At 40.4% G+C, this 24,325-nt stretch overlaps 1 protein-coding gene and 1 pseudogene across 1 annotated transcript in view; one reads left to right on the plus strand and one right to left on the minus strand.

Annotated features, from left to right (window-relative positions):
• Window positions 1-11,701, minus strand: part of ARHGAP18 (Rho GTPase activating protein 18) — a 136,696-nt gene extending 124,995 nt beyond the window's left edge. Inside the window, exon 1 of the mRNA XM_004044668.4 lies at window positions 11,340-11,701. Coding sequence (XP_004044716.2) covers window positions 11,340-11,452 — 113 coding nt within the window. The 5' untranslated portion in view covers window positions 11,453-11,701. The remainder of the gene's footprint in view (window positions 1-11,339) is intronic.
• A 1,915-nt stretch (window positions 11,702-13,616) lies between these two features.
• Window positions 13,617-24,325, plus strand: part of LOC109027400 (UDP-GalNAc:beta-1,3-N-acetylgalactosaminyltransferase 2-like) — an 89,228-nt pseudogene continuing 78,519 nt past the window's right edge.

Here is a 24,325-nt window from a genome sequence, read left to right on the forward strand (position 1 = left end):
CAGTTTTTTTTTTTTTTGAGATGGAGTTTTGTTCTTGTCACCCAAGCTGGAGTGCAATGGCAATCTCGGCTCACTGCAACCTCCGCCTAATGGGTTTAAGTAATTCTCCTGCCTCAGCCTCCCGAGTAGCTGGGATTACAGGCATGCACCACCATGCCAGACTAATTTTTTTATTTTTAGTAGAGACGGGGTTTCGCCATGTTGGCCAGGCTGGTCTTAAACCACAGAGCTCAGGTGATCCACCCACCTTGGCATCCCAAAGTGCTGGGATTACAGGCGTGAGCCACGCGCCTGGCCTAAGGCCTGGCTAATTTTTGTATTTTTAGTAGAGATAGGGTTTCATCATATTGGCCAGGCTGGTCTCGAACTCCTGACCTTGCAATCCACCAACCTCGGCCTCCCAAAGTGCTGGGATTCACAGGCATGAGCCACCACACCCAGCCGAAGCACTTCTTACTTTACTAAATTAATTACATTATACAGCTATAATCTGATTCATCTAAAGTCACAAGAATGTATGTCATTTTCCACCTTCCTAAATACTCCCAAATCAATGACAAATGTAGACAAGTACATAATCCCTAATAGAAGACAGGCACATGTTTATGAGACAAAGGCATATTTATTGGAGTATACAAAGCTCCCAGGTGCCTGGGGAAGGACATTGTACTAAAGTAAGATAAAACTAGAAGCAGAAAAAAATCAGAACTTTTACATCTCAGATCACAAAAGTCTGGAGAGGCCACAAAGAAACAACAGAAACCCCCAACTTAGTTGAAGATTTTATTTGGGTTGGAAAAGTTTATTTCCAAACCTGTAGTTGGGAACTTGGAATCCATTTTCCTACAGCAATGGTGCTACAAATAAATGCTGTTTTAAGTTTTCTGGCTAGTAAAAAGAAATTAATCCATAATATGGTAGAATTATAGAATGAATATCTCCATGGAATTTAAATATCATTTTTGTTATTTTTCCCCTAGGAAAAATGGCTTCTGCATTTCTAATTGCATACAGCTCTATCCTCCCCTCTACTTCATCCTTTTGCTAGTTACGTCCACACCCACCAAAAAAGTCCCCAGTCTCTTAGAGGTGGAAGCAAAGCAGCCTGCTCTTATGAGCCTTTTGTAAGCAGGAACTATTGTGTTGATAAGAACTTGAAATGCAGGTGTAGGGAGGAACTGGAGAACTGACTAGGAGGACATAGCTTCCTAGCCTACAGCCTGGAGCATGTAAGCAAGTTTATTATGTATTCTATAGATGAGGAGAAAGACTAACAGTACAGTTTTCAAATTTTTGTACTAAATGGGAAGGAGATGGGGCACGGAGCTTAAGAAGAACTGGGCGAAGGGAACACATCCCCCAGATCTCTGCCACAGATATACATTCAGCTGAACTCTGCCCCATGAAACATCACTTCTTGGTTATGAGAACAGCCTAATCAAGAACAGCTGTTTTATATAAATAAATTTTAAGGTCACAAAAGTATAACAATTATTCTTTTCTCAAATACTTAGCTATAATGATACATTGGTACTTTTACCTGCAAGTATTGAGATAATCTAAAGTCAATTTGCTCTTTGAGGAACAGGTGCAAATAACTTTTCCTTGCTCTACACCAGATGATTTTCCATCTTATTAAGAGTAACAAACACTCTGCAACTTTATAGCTACCCAAACTGAAGCATTAAAGCTATTCAAAACAGTCACCTGGGCCTAACAAGAGTTCAATACCTTTAAACACTTTTTTAGGGTACTTTTTGGATATTAAATGTAGTATTAAAATAATGTGAGCTATTTATATAACTTATCCCACTATTAGTTTTAAAATAAAGGCATTATACTGCATACGCATTAGAAGCAAACATTCATTTCCCAAATGACTTACAAATTAATCACAACAATGCTTTCCTATACTATTTCCAAATTAATTCACCAACAGGTAACAGTCTGACTGCCCTTTATCATCATCGAAAACATGTACTTATGTCAAGCACTCATGTAAGTATGTTACATATGTTGACTCAGTCAATCCTTAAAATAAGTCTTGAGTTAGGTATTATTATTCCCAGTGTGCAGAAGGAAACAAAAAAATTGAGGCCCTGAAACATTAAATAGCCCAGAGTCACAAGCTGCTATATGAAAGAAGCAGGACTTCAACCCAGGCAATCTAGCTCCAAAATCTGTGTATGCAATCACTACGCCTCCTCCCGCTTACACTCATTCATTCATTCAATCTTTTAGTAACTGCCTAAAGTGAACTAAGCACTTTGCCAAGGCTTAGGTATAAAGGAACACCCCTCCCTTAAAAAAAAAGACAGGCAAAGTTCTCACCCTCAATGAACTTACATCTGAGTATATAATAAAAAAGTAAAATTCAAATTAAACTCAAAAGTTTAGTATGGCAACTCTGGTTAAGTGAAATGAAGTGAAATGTCTGGGGAAATTTTAAGATACTGTACAGAAAAGGATTTAGTAATAATGTTCATCTGCATAATTTTTTAACATTCTCAAACGTTACACATTTGATCTTCATGATTAACTTTGTGAAGCAGGAAGGGCATCATTACACGATATGATTTCATAAATGAGGAAACAGATAAATGTGTCATGTCCTAAATATCTTAGCAAAGATGCCACATCCTTTGTCCAGGAATCTCACTACCCACAGACCCTGCTTTTCTAAAAAGATCCAGAACAAGCCAAATCATAAGCTGCCTGGGGATGTACTACGGCCTGTTCAAAAAGATTAACTGGAAAAATCTGACTTCCTTTCAAAAATGTGAAATTAAGGCCAGGTGCTGTGGCTCACGCCTATAATCCCCGCACTTTGGGAGGCTGAGGTGGGCAGATCGTGAGGTCAGGAGTTCGAGAACAGCCTGACTAACATGGTGAAACCCCATCTCTACTAAAAATACAAAAATTAGCCAGGCATAGTGGCAGGTGCCTGTAATCTCAGCTACTCAGGAGGCTGAGGCAGGAGAATCACTTGAACCTGGGAGGTGGAGGTTGCAGTGGGCTGAGATCATGCCACTGCACTCCAGCCTGGGTGACAGAGCGAGACTCCATCTCAAATAAAAAAAAACAAAAAACAAAAAACTGAAATTAGGAAATAAAGAGATGGGTCAGTTAGCTATGAAATGTAAGATGACTCAGGAGGTAACCAGGCTGGGCATCCATCAGGAGCCAAAAGCTCAAGCTGAAATGATGAGATTAGAAAGCCAGTGGGTAGAAAAGAATCGAGAGTCTCCAAGAGAACAGAAATGCCATGAGTGTCCCCACATGACCAGCTGCTGAGGGAAGAAGAGATGCCTCCTTTCCCTATGACCCAGATCCCTGTAACAAACCTCATTTCCCACAAGGAAACCTCAGTGTTCTTTGCAGCCAAAAGGCAACTACCAAATGCATATGAAAAGGAGATGAGGTTTCATACTCTCTGTCAACACAGAAATTCAGATACTTAGTGGACTTAAGTATGGAAAAAGCCACAGGTAGTAACTGGTCACACGGGTCTCCATGGTTTCTGTTTATTTCTTGCAAAAAAAAGGATAAACTTGGCCAGCTCACAGCAACAAACATGGAAGTCAAAAGAATGTGCCTTCAGAAAGATCTAGACATCCCTTCTGTTCCTCCTGCCCTAATCCATGCCCAATACCCTGACTCATCCCCACTCTCCTCAAATAATGAGAGTTCTTATTCTCTATCCCTTTTTTATCGAAAGAAAATAGAAAAGCCCATTAAATATCAACTGAATAAAACATTTAGAACAAACCATCTCTCTCAAAGTATTCGTATGAAATGAAAGGGTGGGCACAGGACAGAGTGCACCTACAGCAGGGTTCAGGAGAGGATTGTTGTCATACCTGGTCTAGCAACCCCAAACCTACAGAGTGATCCATGCTGTTAACGACTCCCACTGAGACCCACAGCCTACAGGCCTCATCACAGTGACACCACTAGGATGATGACAGACCCTTCTCAGGGCTCTTGGACAGAACAGAATCAAGAAGAGGCAGGAGGGCCGGGCACAGTGGCTCACGCCTGTAATCCCAGCACTCTGGGAGGCCTAGGCGGGTGGATCACCTGAGGTCAGGAGTTCGAGACCAGCCTGGCCAACATGGCGAAACCCCGTCTCTACTGAAAACACAAAAATTAGATGGGTGTGGTGGCGCACGCCTGTAATCCCAGCTACTCGGGAAGCTAAGGCAGGAGAATTGCTTCAACCCAGGAGACAGAAATTGCAGTGAGCCGAGATTGCGCCATGCACTGCAGCCTGGTGACAGAGCGAGACTCCATCTCCAAAACAAAAAAAAAAGAAGAAGAAAAAGAGGCAGGAGAAAGAAGACAGCCACAGGGCATGGACCTCACAGATTCATGAGCAAGGAGTAGAGGGAACTATCCCTGTGGCCAGGGACAGCCTTGGCCTCTAGGGTGCTGGGTTCTTTTTCTAATTCGTGAGACAGATGTTTACAGCCAGTGGGGAATTAAAAAAGAAGAGTGAAACAAATAATTTGTTCTGGCAATGAGTCCAATTATCAAAAACGAGTTAAGCCTAACACCCATGCAGTCCAGTAGCAATCATGTGCATCATTAAATGCATCAATTGTTATGAGTCTTTATTGCTTCAACACTTGTAGAAGTATGATAAATAATAACAGAACTCAAAATATTAGAAAATTCATAAAATATGAAAGCAAGCCCCACTTAGAAGAGACAAGGCAGCACAGTGCAATCGTACAATGCAGAAGTAATAAATGTGCCGTGGACAACAAAGCAAATGTTCAGCAAGTTTCTCTAGGAGGGTGTGGGTGGGGATGGTTCTGATAATCTCTAAATCCTTATATTTGAAAGGCATAAACTTAATTAAAAGTTCTATGAAGATAATATAACTTTAATAGGCCCACAAAAATCACAGGTCTCATCAATGAGAGGAATCAAAAGGCAAATATCACATGTCTGTGAATGAACCTAAGACTTCCCCAGTTGGACACTGGGTGCAACCTCTAACAATTCAAGAAGAAACTATGGATAGGGTTTTTAAACTACAGTGAAGAAAATGCCTTTACAAAGGACTCTTATGTCATGAAATTGAAGAAGAGATTGATCTGGAAAACAATTATCCCCATGGACAGGTTTAAATCCATTTAGTCACTAAATTCTATGAAATTAGAATGAGGAAATACGCTTTAGAAGCTAAGGTTAGAAAAAATAAAATTTAAATATTACACAACTGCATTATAAAAACTCATTACCATCCCTTTTTTTCAACAACAAAAAAATATATATATATGATCAGGTAATACACTAATTCAGAATGAAGAAACTTTTTAAATGGTATACTACATAGGTTTTTAAAATCCCGTGAAGATTCACGTAAAAACACTGAACTAATCAAGACAGCCAGCCATGTTCTTACTTTAATGTTTATCTCAAAAAGATGTTTCTCAAAACTGAGCTTCAGGCCAGGCGTGGGGGCTCACACCTATAATCCTAGCACTCTGGGAGGGTGAGGCAGATGGATCACTTGAGGTCAGGAGTTCAAGACCAGCCTGGCCAATATGGTGAAACCCCATCTTCACTAAAAATACAAAAATTAGCCAGGCATGGTAGCAGGCACCTGTAATCCCAGCTATTGGGGAGCCTGAGGCATGAGAATCGCTTGAACCTGGGAGGTGGAGGCTGCAGTGTGCCAAGATGACCCCACTGCACTCCAACCTGGGTGACACAGCGAGACTCAGTATCTGAAAAAAAAAACAAAAAAAAAAAACTGAGCTTCATGTCTCGCTCAACTTACCCCAGCCCCCTTATGCCCCTCTGCAAGTCCTCCCTATCTAAATTAATGATCACTTTAACATAACAAGTTTCTTTGGGCAAAAACCTTGCAACGATCTTCAGGTATTCTCATTTGTCCATCTCCTACAGGCCCTAATGTCAAAAGACTCCACTGCTCACCCCGTTCATTACTAAAACAACTGAAACCCTGGCCCAAACCATCACCGCCTTAACCTATTGAGCAGTACCACTGCTTCTACACTCTATAATCAATATAATAGCCAGAGGGACCTTTTAAATGTGCTCTCTTCCTCCACTGCTCAAAACCCACTCCCTCAATAGCTTCCCATCTTACTTTCGGCAAAAACTCAAGTCCTCAAATGTTCTATAAGGTTATCAACTCCCACCTTGCTTTCTTCTTCCTCCCTCTTCCTTATCCTGACCCCTGCAGTCATGCAGGGCTCTTTGCTCTCTGGGTACTTGGTTTCAGACTTACTCTATCTAGGCTTATGGCTTCTACGCTCTCTACCCACTATCTGCCTTAAAAACTCTTTTTCTAATTCTTGCCCCCAGATATTTTGGGGCTCACCTGTCACCTGCTCAGGTCTTTATTTTCCCCTCCAGGCTACCCTCCCTGCACCCAGATGTTTGTCTGGTTTATTCCCCCCATTACAACCCCAGTATTTAAACAATTGCCTGACACACAGTAAGAGAGAGCTCTTATATGTGGAATGACTGAATGATTATGCTTGCAGAACCAAGGAATGGGTGAGACATGAACAAGTCAAGAACTGAGATAAGCTTATAAAGATGATAGTCCTCTTCCATTTGGCATGCTGGGCAGTAGTAGTTCTTAAAGCAGAGGAAGGAAGCATGGAGACAGGAGTGAGTCCAGCTGCCAAAAGAGGATCCACCCACATTCTATCTTGCCATAGAGTCAATATTTGGAGACCTCAATGCCCATCAATACCCCCCAAGAAAGGCCTGGTATAGGCAATTGTTACCAGTTCAAATCATAAATGGTGCTATGGATCAAGATATTTCCAAGGTCTTTCAAACTTCAAAGGCCTAAACTTTTACATTATGGTTCATTCTCAAATATGTCATTTTTTAAGCGTATGGATAATGCCCATGTTTCTTAACACATGACAAAATAATATTCAGAAAAACGCTTCTGAAACAAGGGAGAATATTCTATATCCTGCAAAACTCAATCCTTTCTTTCCTTTTCTTTACCTAGTATTAAGGAAAGTAGCAGCTAGCTATAAACCAGACACTCTTCTATGGGCTTGACAGAGGTCATCCCACTCAGTTGTCTTAATCAGGTGAGTAATAATATGAAGTTCAATTTATGGGTAGAGAGATAACTCCTCCAAGGTCACACTGCTAATGAATGAGAGAGCTGGGATATGACCCCAGACAGGTTGGCCCCAGAACCCAGGGTTTCTGGGTTTATGTCACCCCTGTGTAGTGCCTCTTGTTTCTGCCTACCCAATACCAATGGCAAGTTGGGTCAACAAGACCTTACATGATGAATGCCATACATTTATTCGGAGAAGGCATAAAAATATCTCACTCATCAGTCCATTTAGTTAGCTAAGGAATTAAAAGACCCAATAAAAAAGGTTACTTGACATTCATATTAAAATATTAGCAAAAAATATGCAAAGCAAACAACCATTTCTCTTAAAATGGGAAAGTCAAGAGAGAACAGTAAGAATAGACAAAACGCAATATTCTTCGAAAAAATTCTTTTCAGAACTAAATATTAAGAAGCCTGCTTGAAAAACAAGTAAACAAAGTCTTATAAATATAGCTACTCATAAAAAGTGGTTTCCTTTGGAAACATTCAACTGTGTACAAGTCGGCCATGACAACTAATGTTAACATATTTCTTCAAATCCTCATGTTTTGAGGAGGAAACATACAAAAGAAAAACAGGATTCTATAAAGGGAGAGGCTCTAACCAGGAGTGGGAGGAATTCCTTAATCTGACATTCAATGAATGTTTTCTGATAAAGAGGGATAATGGAATGGAGAAAATTTAGCTAACAAATTACTTCCAAAAATATTAATTCCCTACTATCTCAGCTTTTCAAAAGACCAAATGGTAATAAAAAAGGACATGGAGCCGGGTGCAGTGGCTCACGCCTGTAATCTCGGCACTTTGGGAGGATGAGGTGGGCAGATCATCTGAGGTCAGGAGTTCGAGACCAGCCTGGTCAACATGGTGAAACCCCGTCTCTACTAAAAATACAAAAATTAGCCAGGGGTGGTGGCACTCGCCTGTAATCCCAGCTGCTTGGGAGGCTGAAGCAGGAGAATCACTTGAGCCTGGAGACGGAGGTTGCAGTGAGCCCAGATCGTGCCACGGCATTCCAGCCTGGGTGACAGAGTAAGACTCTGTCTCAAAAAAAAAAAAAAAAAAAAGACTTGGTATGGCTAGGCTAAAAATCAAACACTTTCAGGCTGGGCGCAGTGGCTCATGCCTGTAATCCCAGCACTTTGGGAGGCCAAGGTGGGCAGATCACCTGAAGTCGGGAGTTCGAGACCAGCCTGACCAACATGGAGAAACCCCGACTCCACTAAAAAAAAAAAATACAAGATTAGCCAGGCGTGGTGGTGCATGCCTGTGGTCCCAGCTACTATACAGGCTGAGGCAGGAGAATAGCTTGAACCTGGGAGGCAGAGGTTGTGGTGAGCCAAGAGTGCGCCACTGTGCTCCAGCCTGAGCAACAAGAGCAAAACTCCATCTCAAAAAAAAAAAAAAAGAAACACTTTTCAATAAATACGCTAAGTCATACACATATGTATAAATGGCATTATAAAGACATGAATTCATCTCATGAACTAAATATTGGATTAAATATTTCAAAGAACATATTATTTACAGACAAAATCTTGTGATAAGAAAAGTTATACTTCCGTGCTCTCTCCTATAATTTTTAAATGGGTAGGAGGAAATGCAGAATCTAATTTAGCTTTTATTTATTTTATTTTTTATTTTATTTTATTTTATTTTATTTTTTTGAGACAGGGTCTCACTCCCTCACTCAGGCTGGAGTGCAGTGGCGTGATCTCAGCTCACTACAATCTCTGCCCCACCAGCCTCAAGTGATCCTCCCACCTCAGCCTCCTGAGTAGCTGGGACCACGGGCATGCGCTACCATTTCTAGTTTGTCTGTGGTTTTTTGTTTTGTTTTGTTTTGTTTTTGTATTTTTGGTAGAGCTGTGGGGGCGGGGGTCTTTTTTTTGCCCAGGCTGGTCTCTAACTCCTGAGCTCAAGCAATCCACCCACCTCAGCTTCCCGAAGTGCTGAGATGGCAGGTGTGAGCCATCACACCCAGCCTAATGTAGCCTCTTTTTAAGAGTTTTGTTTTGTTTTTACTTTTTGGAGAACTTCTTTAAATAGGCATCAACCATCAACCTTGCACCTTGGAGCAGCTTCCCAGGGCTTAAAACAACACCTGACCAACCCAGCCAAAGCCAAAGCCAAAGTCCAGTTCACTACCCCCAAACCACTATCACCATTCTTAGGTGGTCGCCGAGGAACCCATCCCACCTTCAAATCCTCCTTCCTTCTATCCATCCCCTCCCCCATAGCAATTACAGTATCTCAATCCTTTCAGGCTAAACAGGGTATCTCCCAAAACAAACAACAAGTTTATCTGATTCATTGGCCCTTAAGGGTAAAAGCCATTGAAAACTAGCCCTACTCCCTCCTTCCTCCCTGCCCTCAAACCAGGCTCCCATCTTCTCTGGTCAATCTCAGGAACGATCCCTAGATCTAATTCAGTGGTGGGAAGTTGGGTCTGGTATGGGCAGGCTACGTGACAGCCAGCAAAGGAGCTCACCTGGAGCTGTGGCCCCACACAGGGCACTTGCCGTGTGGGCAGCTGCCCACCCTGCCACCTTAGTGCCTCTTGGTTCTGCTTCAGCCTAGGCAGAGAATGATCTGATCCTCTCTTATTCTCTCAACCCACTCAAGTATGGGCCACCCACACTGCAAACACAGTATAATGAGTCTCCAGAACTGGAGATGCAGCCCCAGATAAAGGCCTAGAACTTCAGACCTTCCAAAAACTTAACTAATCCCTGGGGTTTGAGTCCTACGTGAAAATGAGAGGTTAGGACTCAGTCCTTAAGGTCCTTTCCATTCTCACAATCAAGATCCAAGATTCAGCTCAGGTCCTCAGGCCATTCAGCCTAAAGTCGGAGAATGTCCTGAGCTTGTATAATTTTGGCAATTTTGACTGACATGTGGAATCCAAGTTATAGCTGGGTATGGGGTTGGTGTTGCAGGCTGCTTTACTGCTTAATGATTACTAATACATTACAGAAAAATGGATGAAAACACTTCAAGATCTCTTGATTTAATGATTTAACATTAAGTCATTTAAAATGATGGAAAATGAAATGGTAACACAGCTAAGGCACAAGCACCAAATCTTTTTTATCTTTGGAAATGAATTCATTCAATGAAATACATACTGTGGATGCTATGTGAGAAACAGTTCCGGTCAGCTGGGAGTCTAACACTGAGTATTACAGCCATTCCTTTGATTTTTCTCCCTCCCTCATATTTGGGGATTTTAAAACAAATGAAAGGCAGCATTATTTCAGCTTAAGGCACAGGCATAAGTCACATAAGAACAAAGAAGGTTTTATTATCACATTAAGCATTGAGGAGGAAATGTGCTTACCGATAACTAATTTAGTGTTCTAGGCTATTAGGTTAGTATTTGCTTCTTGCAATCTTCTAGGCCAATATTTACTATTTATATCTTGATGGAGGTAAAAATGTTCGGCTAGTGAGAAGGTCATTAAGGAGAGAAAGAAAAAAAAAGCCCTTGGAAAACGGAACAAAGTACACAGATAGGGAGAAAGGTACCCTTTGCGCCTCAGTGGTCTATAGAACATTTGCCCTCTCTGCCTATAAAGTGATTTAACATTAACCACATTTCACTCCAGCAGCAGAGTGCTATCTCCTGACAAAAACTCCTTTTTGAAAGCCTGGGGGAAAAAAAATCCACATACACAAAAGAATGTGAAACATATTGCCACAGGCCAGTGTCTTGGGCTTTTTGCCTAAGAGGTTTGCTTTCAGCAAAGAGAGGGGGAAAAAAACACTCTAACAACAACAGCTTGTACAGTACAGTGAACAGCCTCCCTGCTTTTTGGCAGACTTTCCCAGCGAACAGTTCCAGTGGCAGTGCCTTGAGCCCATTCAAGAATTCCATTTCATAGGAAAGGAAGTGTTTCAGATAGACTTATTTGATCTTTCAGCATGTGCAAATGCACCTGCTAAATAGCTAGTCTGACAGTCCATATAGCCCTCTCCCCAGTTCCTTCTTCTCTGTCTTCACCAGTAATCATATGGGTTATTTCAGACTTGGACTAGGTGAGATGAAAAGTACATAAAAATCACGCCAAACGTTGCTACTGCTGCTGCATGAGCTTAGGCTCGACGTGCAGATGGAATTCCCTTCTCCCCACGCCAACTTCCCTGTCACTTTCTTCCTGGAGCAGGTAAGAGGGTTTTGTTTTGTTTTCAGCTTCCGAAGGCTTACCTCGAGGTGGCTTCCTCCCCTCCCTTTGCATGGCTGTTCCCGACGGCCTGGTCCTTGCCGCTGGGGTGGTAGGCTGTTAGCACCACTCCCTGGGAACTGGAGAGCCAGCTCATGGTGAGAGAAGGGACATAATTTCTGCGATCCTGACACAGAGAAGGGGAAAGAAGTTCCTGTCTCGCCTGGCAACTCGCTCATTAGCATTGGCCAGCTCCTCCCCTCAGGCTGGCGATTCACACGGGGATGGGCGGGGTCTGTCCAGGGAAGGGCTTCCTGCCTCTCCAATTAGAAGCTGCAACTCACAGCATTGTTTAAACTCTGGACAATTGCACTCTGGGCGGCTTTGGTTAAAGGAGGCGAAGGGTGGAAGCGATGGGTAGCACCCACCCCCAAGTTAGTCTGATCAGATTAAACTGCCAGAACGTATATTCAGCTCATCACTGTAACTAACTACAAGCCGTCTTACTTAGGAAACCATGAGTTACTGCCAAGGCTTTTTTTTTTTCCCTCCCCAATTCCTCTATCTTATAATTTCTGCTACTTAATGTAACATGAGTAAAGGCATTTCTTAACCCCTTCATGTTCAGCGTTAAAATTAGCCATAGTAAAAAACAACGAACCCGCGGCAAAACTCTGCAATCCAGACGACGAGAAAGGCTTGATCCTTGTGTCCGATTAAAAATGCCCTCACAAAAATTGTGTGTCCTGGAGTGTCGTCGTCTTTCACATAAAGCCAATCTCAAATATACGTCTTGTTTTAGCAAAATATTTTTCAGTACCAAAAAGGGATAGACCTACCAATGCTCTGTTAAGTGTTATTGCTGAGAACAAGAGAAGTCCCTGCCATTTGTTGAGCACCTACTATATGCCAAGCTCTCATGGACGGGGGTTTCACATGTATTATCTCATTCCATTCAATTTTCTCTCTCTCTCTCTCACACACACACACACCGTACAAGATAGGTATCACTATCATCTGTGTTATACATAATACAAGGAAAGTAAGGCTGAGGGACGAGTTAAGTAACTTCACTAAGATAACAAAGTTGCTAGGGCCAGAAGCTGGATTTGAACAGAATTCTAGGCTACATTCCTTTTATTTTTCACCAGTATGCTCTTCTTTGTTTTGCAGATTAAGAAACAAGATCAAAATTATCATAAACACAAAAGACAGCTCTGTTCTTTCTCCCCATCCCCCCTCCAAAAAAAAAAATCACTTTTTTGGTTTGTTTTTGAATCAGGGTCTCACTCTGTCACCCAGGCTGGAGTACAGTGGTGATTGTAACTCACTGCAGCCTCAACCTCCCAGGCTCAAGAAATCCTCCAGCCTCAGCCTCCCCAATAGCTAAGACCACAGGCATGCACTACCACGCCCAGCTAATTTTTTTATGCTTTGTGGAGAGGGAGGGTCTCACTGTGTTGCCCCGGCTGGTCTTGAACTCCTGGGCTCAAGCAATCCTCTTGGCTCAAGCTCCCAAAGTACTGAGATTACAGGCATGAGCCACCACGCCTGGCTTCTACTCTCTTTGACATACCCAGTAGTCTGAAGGTTTTTTTAGATTTTTATGATTCATTCAACTCTCTAGAATTCCCCTTGAACAAGTTTCCAGTTCCATCATTACATAAACTTATTGCTTATACCTTATCATTATTTAAAACAGTCATGAAAAATAATTTCTTCCTCCTTACATACTCTAGAAGTATCTGAAATTTATTTTTGAACCCTCTTTCTTATAATTTACAAAAGTCTTCCTTAAAAGGAATTTATATCTTCCTCCCTCCCCCCTGCACAATTGCTCAACCTTCCCATTTCCACTTCCATAGGACTTTACTTGCTGTCTCCTTTTTATCCCCATGACCTCAACCACCTCTGGATCCTATAATGCAGTCTTAGCTCCAATATTACAACAGCCCTTTTAGCTCATCTCCCTGTCACCTCCTTTAAATTGCTTTGACATTATGATCACACCCTGGCACTCATGATCCCTCTCCTTGCTTAAAAACCTTCATTGGCTCTCTATTGCTAACAGAGCCAGTTCCAGGCTTTTGAGCAGATCACTGGGCATTCCTGCTACCTTATTCATACAAGTCTTTCCATCTGCTAGACACAATCTTTTCAGGTCCTGCTATGATTCTTTTCTCTTCATCTGACAGCTAACTTAAATTTTGTACCTACTGAGCCTTCAGTAAATACTGAATGGAGGAAAACCTGAATGAATTGAAAGTATCCTTTAAAACTCTACTAAATTTTTTTTTTTTTTTTTTTGAGACAGAGTTTTGCTCTTGTTGCCCAGGCTGGAGTGCAATGGCGTGATCTCGGCTCACCACAATCTCCACCTCCCAGTTTCAAGCGATTCTCCTGCCTCACTCTCCCGAGTAGCTGGGATTACAGGCATGTGTCACGACGCTGGCTAATTTTGTATTTTTAGTAGAGACTGGGTTTCTCCATGTTGGTCAGGCTGGTCTTGAACTCCCGAACTCAGGTGATCCGCCCACCTCGGCCTCCCAAAGTGCTGAGATTACAGGCATGAGCCACCGCGCCCGGCCAACTCTACTAAATTTTTATATTAAAAGTGGTAATATTAGATAAGCGGTTCCCATGCACATACCAGTGCTAACCTATGAGGAAATGTTCATCAGTTCAGGCAAAACAAAAACTATAAAGAGAGGGAGGCAAAAATTAAAGTAAATTAGAATATATGTGTTTTGTCTTTTCAATCTCCTTACATGGAAAAAATGTTAATAACCAGCTCATCCACCCCTCCTTTTTTATGTAGCTACTCTGAAATGCAAACATATGGGAATCACTATCTTATACAATTATTGATGGTAATCACTACATTATCTTTTGGAAATTCTTTTCTGTTTCCCTCCCACCTTTTTCTCCCCCCCTTACTTCCCTCTACCTCCCTTTTCATTATCTTCCTTTTTTTTCTAGTTTTCCTTCTTCCTGTGCTATGTCTTTAGCCTGTCAATGTCATCCATGCCCATTGGCAGCCATGGGCACTGCACCTCTCATGTGACAGTTTGCGATGAAGATTTTGTCCAGTTATAGCCAAAACAATCATTTAGTTATATTTTTGCCTAATTATGGTCTTTTCACTTGTTTAATAACAAATCACAATGTACAGGTTGAAATGTAATTATTTTACAATGTCAAAATAATATTTGGGTTTGCAATATCCATCGTTTTTAATTTCTGTGAGGCAGAAAACCAAATGTGATACAAATTGATTTACATAGCTTAGTACATAAAATTTGAATCCTTCTAATTTAGCTCTCAAATACCTGAAAATCCTCTGAGCTTTTTCTCCTTTCCTCCCACCAAGCCCTGTTGCTACTGGTCGAAGGGTATTGCCTATCACAGGCAGAGAGCTGGTAGGACTGTGGCCTGGTGTTCATAGCCTCAGATACATGCTCAAGTAGATTAAAAACAGTTTTCAGAATTTTCCCATGTCATCAAAGAAGCAAACCTAACTACCAGTTGGTCTCTTAAAAAGCTGTTCTTTGGGAGGCCAAGGTAGGTGGATCACCTGAGGTCAGGAGTTCAGGACCAGCCTGGCCAACATGGTGAAATCCCGTCTCTACTAAAAAATACAAAAATTAGCCGGGTGGCGTGGTGGTGGGCACCTGTAATCCCAGCTACTCAGGAGGCTGAGACAGGAGAATTGCTTGAACCCAGGAGGCGGAGGTTGCAGTGAGCCGAGATCATACCACTGCACTCCAGCCTGGGAGACAGAGCGAGACTCCGTCTCAAAAAAAAAAAAAAAAAAAAAGAAAAAGAAAAAGAAAAACAACGACAAAAACAAAAACCAAAAAAAACCTGTTCTTATTTCACACTGTAAACTGTACTAAGGTTTAGCTCATGTCCATCCCTTATACCATTATCGCTCTTTTGCAGAGACAAATATTATGAAAAAAAACAAAACACTTTTTTACTCCTTTCCGCAACCATTTTAAACACACACTGAGAACCTCATGACCTTGAAGATGTTAATATTCCCAGCTATTGAGTGCGTGCCAAACACTTTCCTGTTATGAAACATCTTAAAAAGTAATTAACAACATCAAGACAGTTTAAACATTCATTTCATTCATTCTGTTTAAATGAGGTGTACTAGATGACACAGGAAAGGAAAAGGAAGCGGTAATTTATGTACCCAAATAGGTTGTTAAAAATAGGGTGAAGACGGTACTGCAGTCTCTGACAATTTGACACCCATGTTCAAAAACAATGAAAAAATTTTTCTTCAGTTCAGTGCTAGTGGTAGCAAAGAGTTTATTAGCTGGTTTTTATATGTTGATTTAGGAGCCTATTTAGTATTAGAAGGAATTGTATTAGAAGAGTGCCATGCAATGGAATCAGCATATAATTTATCAAATTTTTCCTCAGTTGGTCTAGTTCTCTTAAAAAAAAAAGAATTAACAAAGGAGAATATGTACACACAATCTCTATATGATGACAAAAATCTACATAGGGACAAAAGCCATGTGAAAATGACCTTCCAAATGGTAAAATTAAACCCAATTTTCAATATTATAACAAGAACTTGAATAAATTAATCAACTGTGAAGTTAAAGTTTTACATAGGTGATAAAGGCTAGACATATGAAGTAGGATTGACTAATGAAGAGGAAGAGTTCTTAACATCCCTTACCTCATGTTTTATCAGGACCTCGTAGGAATAGTTCTTGTCAGCTTACAAAGTTAGCTACCTCTGTGCTAGGGTACTATGACTGAAAATTATTCCATATACAGAATCTCAAACTATTTCCTTGGGAATTACACTCATTGTTATTAATTCTGTCTCTGGAACAACAAGAAATAACCCTTTTCCCTTTCTCTGGACAGCTCTAAAAATGTCTACGTTATTCTCAAAGTTATTTTCTTAACTGCTCCTCCTGGGAGAAAATACTAGCCATGCTTGGGATAATTTGTAACTGCTATTGCCAGAGGCTAATTTAGGCTTTTCGGCGATCATTTAGAAAAGATGTTTCTTACAAATAGTTTATTACCAATAAATAACAATAGCTAATATTGAGTCCTTACTCTTCGCTAGACGTGGTATACATGGTCTATCATTTAATCATCACAATCACCACCAGGGATAGAAATTGGAATTACGCTCACTTTAGAGATGAGGAATATGAGGTCATCCAGTTAGTAGGTGGCAGAACCAGGACATGTAAACCTGGGTTTATGTGACCTTGGAGCCTGAGCTCTTAAGCATTATAAAGGTTACAGCAGTCCTAGAATTGACATCATTTTATTTCTGAAAAGAATCATATGAATAACAAAGTTAAATAATCTACAGCAAACCTAAGGTCCTTAATCAAATGGAATATTGATATAAATACAATGCTATGGAGATTTACACTCAATTCTTTTCTGGTACTTTGAAACTTGTTTTTTATGTTAAATTTTTGGGGTAGTGTGGCATAATATATACACTAGTCTAAAAGGTCATCATCGTGCCATCATATCTAAAATTGTTTTCACTGATAGAAGTGAAAAAAAGTACTCTGATCACTATGATTATGAATTTTTTTTTTTCTTAAAAAAGCAGATTCGATGTGCGGAACCCAAAGCTTATAGAATTTGTTAGCTATGGAGCCTTGGATGAGGCCTTATGCAAGAGCCAGACTCTGAAGATTCAATCTCATTTAACTTCATGAGAAATCTGCCCTTCATATCAAAACTAGCCTAAGCTGGAAATTATCCAAGAAAAAGTGCCATGACCCTAAATTTTCTTTTGGTTTTCTCTTCATTGACAACTAGAATGGAGATATATGTTGCAAACACTTGCAACTGGAAGGATGAAGTATATTCTGGAGGCTAATATGTACTGGAAAAGTAGAATTTTGTTTATGAATATAAGGTTCAATTTTAGAAGTCTACAATTGTATCAATATTAGATTTGTCAAATACAAAAATCCTTGTCCTGCAGTGGATTACAAATGATGCTTATCCCCTTGTTATGTAAAAGCAGCCACTGTGAGTGGGGAAGAATGGTGAAGCTGCAGATCTAAGGAAAGGGATGAGTTGATTCATGGCTTGGAGAAAAAGAAAAATGGAAGCCATGTTTCTTTTTTTTTTTTTTTTTTTTTTTTTGAGATGGAGTCTCTCGCTCTGTCGCCCAGGCTGGAGTGCAGTGGTGCAGTCTCGGCTCACTGCAACCTCCGCCTCCCAGGTTCAAGTGATGCTCTTGCCTCAGCCTCCCGAGTAGCTGGGACTACAGGCATGTGCCACCACACCCAGCTAATTTTGTATTTTTAGTAGAGACGGGGTTTCGCTGTGTTGGCCAGGCTGGTCTCAAACTCCTGACCTCAGTTGATCCGGCTTCCTTGGCCTCCCAAAGTGCTGGGATTACAGGCGTGAGCCACCGCGCCCGGCCTTTTTTTATTAATGGTGGTTATCCACTCCAAAATGAAGGCAGTTCTTCTAATGTTTTAAAGTAGTCCCTGGAGTATTATATTTTTTTTAATCAAAATACTTGATAAAACTGCACAAATGTCATTAAATAATAATTTCTATATTCTGAGCCCATTGCGGAATTTTCAGTCCTAGAAATGTCATCAAAAATGGCAAAGCTTTCTGCTTCCCTTCTTGAAAGTAGAGGGGAAGAAATGGTAAAGCAAAGTTTTTCTGGAAAAAAGGAATCCTAGTACCCTACTTACAAATGGAGCATCTTACATATTCACTAGTTTACTTGCTTTTCTAGTGAAGAGATTAGATTCACATATCATCATGGATCATTGCCCTCTAAAAGTGCACAAATTAGTAGCAAGAACAACTATTTTAGGGCCATGTAAGTTATCAGTATCATCAGAACTTAGGCCTTAATTACTAACATCTTAAAATGAAGTATTAAGAAACAATAGAAAAATATTAGTATTCTCTTTTATGACAAAGCTTCATTAGTTTTCTAGAGTATATCTAGATATACGTGACTGTATTTCACAGAAAAGTTTTAGTTTTTAAGAGAAAAGGAAAACACACCCTCAAGATAATTTCAAAGAGGAATTTAATGGGCATGGGAGGTGGCTTATTTAACAGTAATTTTTTTCTGGTCAATTGAATGATTAAATATTTTCATTCTTAAAGATTCAGAACATGCAGAGTTGTTTTGCACAAGCAGCCACTGTGTCAGCAGAGATTGGAAACAAATACTAGCCAAAATTTTTTTAATGCCACAATAGAATGCTGGCACAGAAAGGGACAAATTCTTAATGTCTCTGCAAGCAAAAATCTCCAGAAAGTGAATATAACTTTTTTTCAAATTTGCTTTTACTCAGATAAATGGGAAAGTAACAATTCCTGGCTTCCTGACATGACTTCAGCTCCGGGCCTTGGGAAGATTCTAGATGAGTCAGCCTTGATCTGTGTCTAGCAGAGCAAGTTACACAAATTCTTCTTCTTTTTTTTTTTTGACACAGGGTCTCACTCTTGTCACCAAGCTGGAGTGCAGTGGCACAATCAAAGCTGATTGCAACCTCGAACTCCTGGACTCAAGTGATCCTCCCACTTCAGCCTCCTGAATAGCTGGGACTGCAGACATGTGCCACCACGCCCATCTAATTTTTATTTTTCTAAAGACAGGGACTCGCCCGTTTCTCAGGCTGGTCTTGAACTACTTATTTATTTATTATTTATTTATATCAAGCGATCCTGCCTCAGCCTCCCTGAGTAGCTAGTATTTCAGGCAGAAGCAACCATGCCCAGCAGGTTATATGAATTTTAATTTCCTCTGCTACTATATATAGACCTCTGGGAACCAAGGTTTTCAGGAATTATTGTTAGCAAAATGAAAGCAAAATAAATTATATATTTAAAAAATATATAGTCAGGTGTAGTGGCTCACTCTTGTAATCCTAGCACTTTGGGAGGCCAAGGCAGGAGGATTGTTTGAGCTCAGGAGTTTGAGACCAGCCTGGACAACATAGCAAGACCTTGTCTCTACAAAAAAAAATACATATATATATATATAATATATATATTATATTATTATTATATAGATATATAACGTTAGCCAGGCAACGTGGCGTGCACCTGTAGTCCCAGCTATTCAGGAAGCTGAGGAGAAAAGATCCCTTGAGCCCAGGGGGTCAAGCTGCAGTGAGCCATGATCAAGCCACTGCATTCCAGCCTGGGTGAGACAGCAAGATCCTGTCTCAAAAACTAAAACTAATATGTGTGTGTATATATATATATATATGTGTGTGTGTATATATATGTATATGTATATATGTGTATATGTATGTATATAAGTGTGTATATATATTCACACATTATTTTGTGGAAAAATAGAATTTTATTAAAATTTATTTGGGAAGAATTTACCTTGTTTCTTATATGACCATTATGACCATTGGGGATTTTTGTTTCCAGAAATAACCATTATTTTTTTCATATAAGTGAGCTATAGGTAAATAAATTTTGTACTGCATCCCCTCAATTTTAAGAAACAGATTTTAACATATTCAAAATTAGTATATACCTTAAAATCATTCAGATTATTTGATACGGTGGCAAGACTTATTTCCCAAAAATCAATTAACTTGACTCATCTTACAATTAATAGAAAGCTAAAATGAAGAAATAATGTACTCTGTCTCTGGCAAGTTTTGGTGTAATTTACTTACCTACCTCATTGGGTATAAAGTATTTGCTCCATTGGTTATATATTCTTTATGCAAAAATAAATTTCTAGTAAAATAAGTAAATCACATCCAAAATTTTGAGTATCATTCATGATATGTTTTTTTGGAGCAAAGATCCGTAATTTTCAACTGATTCCGTGCCTTCAGAAAAGATTGACAATCACTGTGTAGATATTACTGTAAAGGCTTTTCACCCAAATGCCCCATACCTTATTCTAATTGAGAAAGATCTCTTTATATAATATCCTAGCACCAAAATGGTTTGTACTCCTGAAATATGCTCTGCAAATAGCTGGAAAGGTTATTTTCCCTCATTCTATTTAATAATTTGGCTAGCTGGTTTGTTACAATGGCTCAAAGAACACAGCTATAATCACAAGGACCTTGGCCTTCTGAAATTTTAAAACAGAGACTTAAAATTACAGGGCTGAGGTTGTCCAGAGTTTATATCTAGTCCAAATATCTTTTTTCATAGAAACAGCTGCTAAGGAAACAAAGGTTAGGCAACAGCTGGTCAGGCAAATGGTTACAGAGCCAAGACTGTAAGATTTGAGGAAAACTCCATACCCTGAAACCAAAACGCTTTCTTACAGTGTAAATTGCTCCAGTTCAGAGACTGCCTCAACACCCAGTCCCTGGCTCTATCAAAATAACTATTATAAGAACTGATGCCAAAGCCTTAAGAATCACTCATAAATAACGTCTTCAGAATTTCTATTCCACCCCCACACACACCACCAAAAAAAAAAAAAAAAACACAACAAAAACTCAGAAGACTGTCTATACTTCAAACAGTGAAAAAAATCAAATTCCACTACAGAGAGTAAAAAATATATTATTTTCCGTCAACCCGTCTTCCCAGTAACTGTTTCATTTTTGGTATTTTTCCTTAAAAGTTTATAAGATACATTTTTTTTTTTTTTTTTTTTTTTTTTTTGAGACGGAGTCTTGCTCTGTCACCCAGGCTAGAGTGCAGTGGCGCGATCTCCGCTCACTGCCAGCTCCGCCTCCCGGGTTCACGCCATTCTCCTGCCTCAGCCTCCCGAGTAGCTGGGACCACAGGCGCCCGCCACCGCGTCCGGCTAATTTTTTTTGTATTTTTAGTAGAGACGGGGTTTCACTATGTTAGCCAGGATGGTCTCGATCTCCTGACCTCGTGATCCGCCCACCTCGGCCTCCCAAAGTGCTGGGATTACAGGCGTGAGCAACTGCGCCCAGCTTCCTTTTTCAATAAAACTACATTTTTAATACCGATATGTCATATTCCTACAAGTAAGGATTAATAACAATAAACATAATAAAATTCTGTCTAGCCATCATCCTTCTAAGGACATCACAATACATTTTATACATAGAGAGAATACCTCTAAACACTGCAGATTAGATATATTCATCAAAAAAAAAAAGCTTTAATCACAATTGGCATGAGAGTGAAGAAAAGCAGGGAGAGAGTGCCTTGGTGTGACAAAGGTAGATCATTGAAGTAGTTTTAAAATTTTTTCCAGAAGGTGAATATAACCTTCCAAGTGTTTGAGTTTAAACGATACTCTGTGATGTTCTGGGAAATTTATATCACTATAAATTATCAAGCATTCAAATCAAGGCAGTAGAGCCACATTTGGGGTCACAAAAATGAGACATATATCAGAATTCTCCTTACTATGTCTGCCAGGCTCAAAAGTAATACTTGTCTTAACCTTGCAAAGATCATCAAAATAAAACTGTAGTGGGCAAATGAATATATCAGTTGGAGAAAACAAAGTGAAATAGGCAGAGCCCTTCATGATTTCATTTCTTTCAAGATAGACTGCCTTTACAGTATTTTATGCAGTCTATTGGGAGCATTCATGTATTAGAGGAACATAAAAAAGAAATTCAGTAGAGTCACCATCAAACATTTAAAAAAGAGACTTGTTCAAAGGTTTCAGTCCAGAGCAGAAATTCTACCATCTCAGTGTGAACAAGAAGCACAAAATGATCCTGTCTGAGACTCCTCAGCTCATCCAAGAGCAGGTACCAGGCACCAGCAATGGTCTCCTCCGGTGTTTTGAGGGGGACAAGTAGACCTGCCTCCAATAAAATAATTCCCTATCAATCTGCAGTTCCACCATCAAAGTCACATATGGGGTTATATTGCAGAGTCACTGATTCACTTCAATCAAATAGTTGTAAGAGGAATAGATGAATCAGATACAACAATCGGGCCCCCAGGTGTTTATATTCAGTTAGGATGGACACATGTGTGCCTATTTATGACATCAAGCTTTAAACCATAAATGCAAAAATAAGTATACTCCATTGCTAAGTGGACATTTAGTTGTAAATATTTCCAAAATCTATTAAAGTTTAACAATTAAAGTAGTGGGCATATGTGATTTTCCCATAAGTTTTCTGTATTCAACACTTATTATAACTACAGAAAATGCTAGTAAACGTACATCAGGTACTAACGTACTGTATCTTGAATTAGGGTGGGTAGAGCAGGGCTGTTCATAAGGAGGGGGAACAAAAGAAGCCAAGGCTGACTGCTGACACTAGGTTAAGGTATGTTCACAAAGTGCTGGGAAGCATGCAGGATGGGGAAGGGGAGGCAGGATAGGGAGATCCACCATAGAAATAGATAAATTTCTACCAGATGTTAAGGGACATCCAGTGCTTTGCAAGTATTTCATCTATATTCCATAGCAGTGGGGAATAATCCAAGGTGACCGAGAGAGATAGCAACATAATCAGATCTACACAAAGAGAAAACACAGTGGTGGCTGTGAATAAATAGCCAGGAACAGGAGGAAAAGATGGCTAGGAGGTTGCCACGGTGAGCATATCAGTTAGGAGGCTGCAATGATAGGACAACAGGGGCAGATCCATCTCTGCTTCATCATCTCCCCCAGCCCGTGCTACACACAGCAGGGCCAATGCAAAGACACACTGCAGCAATAGAATCTTCAGAACCTCATAGATATGTGGAAGTGGGAATGAAAGAGGGAATCCAAAACTATCCTATGGATTTTATGCTAGATGAATGGAGATGTCTAACAAATGGTCAGAAGACAGACTCTGATAGTCCCCTACAATAGGAAGGCCTACGGCATACAGTTTCGAAGTGTGTGGTAGAAGACAGTAGGTGAGGAAACAGTGTTGAAAACTCTCTTTTCATAATTGAGGTTTTATTTATTTATTTAATTTTTATTTTTATTTTTTGAGATGGAGTCTCACTCTGTCGCCCAGGATGGAGTGCAGTGGTGCAATCTTGACTCAATGCAAGTTCCGCCTCCTGGGTTCACACCATTCTCCTGCCTCAGCCTCCCCAGTAGCTGGGACTACAGGCGCCTGCCACCACGCCTGGCTGTTTTTTGTTTTTGTTTTTTTTTTTAATTTTCAGTAGAGACGGGTTTCACTGTGTTAGCCAGGATGCTCTTGATCTCCTGACCTCGTGCCCTGCCCGCCTTGGCCTCCTAAAGTGCTGGAATTATAGGTGTGAGCCACTGCTCCTGGCCCATAATTGAGGTTTTAGATCTCTAGGCAGCCTTCCCCAAGAGAACTAGTTGTCCAAAGGATTTTTTCTGTGTCTGCCTTATTCACGAGTGCTGCATTTACCCATTTCCCAGGGATGCTTAATTTCCACACTGGGAGCCCACATAGGTGCTTTAAACTTCAAAACTTCAGGGAAGTTTTTCATTAAGGATACAGGGTTTAAGGGCAGAGCAAAGGAGGGTGGAGAAGATAGATCAGAAAGGTGGACTTACTAAGCATCAAGTTTTAGACACTCACTGAGCTCTTTAAGATATTTTTTCTCTCTTAATCCCCCATTTGACAACAGAGGGATGATGATACTTCAAGATGTGTCAGTGACTTGGTTGCCCAAGATGGTATAGCCGGCCTTTGGTAGAGGCGGGAAGGAGGCCAGGCTCACTTGGAAGTCTAACTGCAACTTCCAGTAACAGGCACCCATATCATCTTCATTTAGGTTTGAGGACTTTTTTTTTTTTTTTTTTCCTGAGACGGAGTCTCACTCTGTCACCCAGGCTGCAGTGCAGTGGCACAATCTCAGCTCATTGCAATCTCTGCCTCCTGGGTTCAAGCGATTCTCCTACCTCAACCTCCTGAATAGCTGGGATTACAGACATGTGCCACCATGCCCGGCTAAGTTTTGTTATTTTTAGTAGAGACAGGGTTTCACTACGTTAGTCAGGCTGGTCTCGAACTCCTGACCTCGTGATCCGCCCGCCTCGGCCTCCCAAAGTGCTGGGATTATAGGCGTGAGCCACCGTGCCTGGCCTGGACATTTGATATTACTGAAATAAGTTTATTTCTTTGTTACTTGATCT

This window comes from Gorilla gorilla, chromosome 5 (assembly GCF_029281585.2).
Source record: "Gorilla gorilla gorilla isolate KB3781 chromosome 5, NHGRI_mGorGor1-v2.1_pri, whole genome shotgun sequence".
Taxonomy (NCBI): domain Eukaryota; kingdom Metazoa; phylum Chordata; class Mammalia; order Primates; family Hominidae; genus Gorilla; species Gorilla gorilla.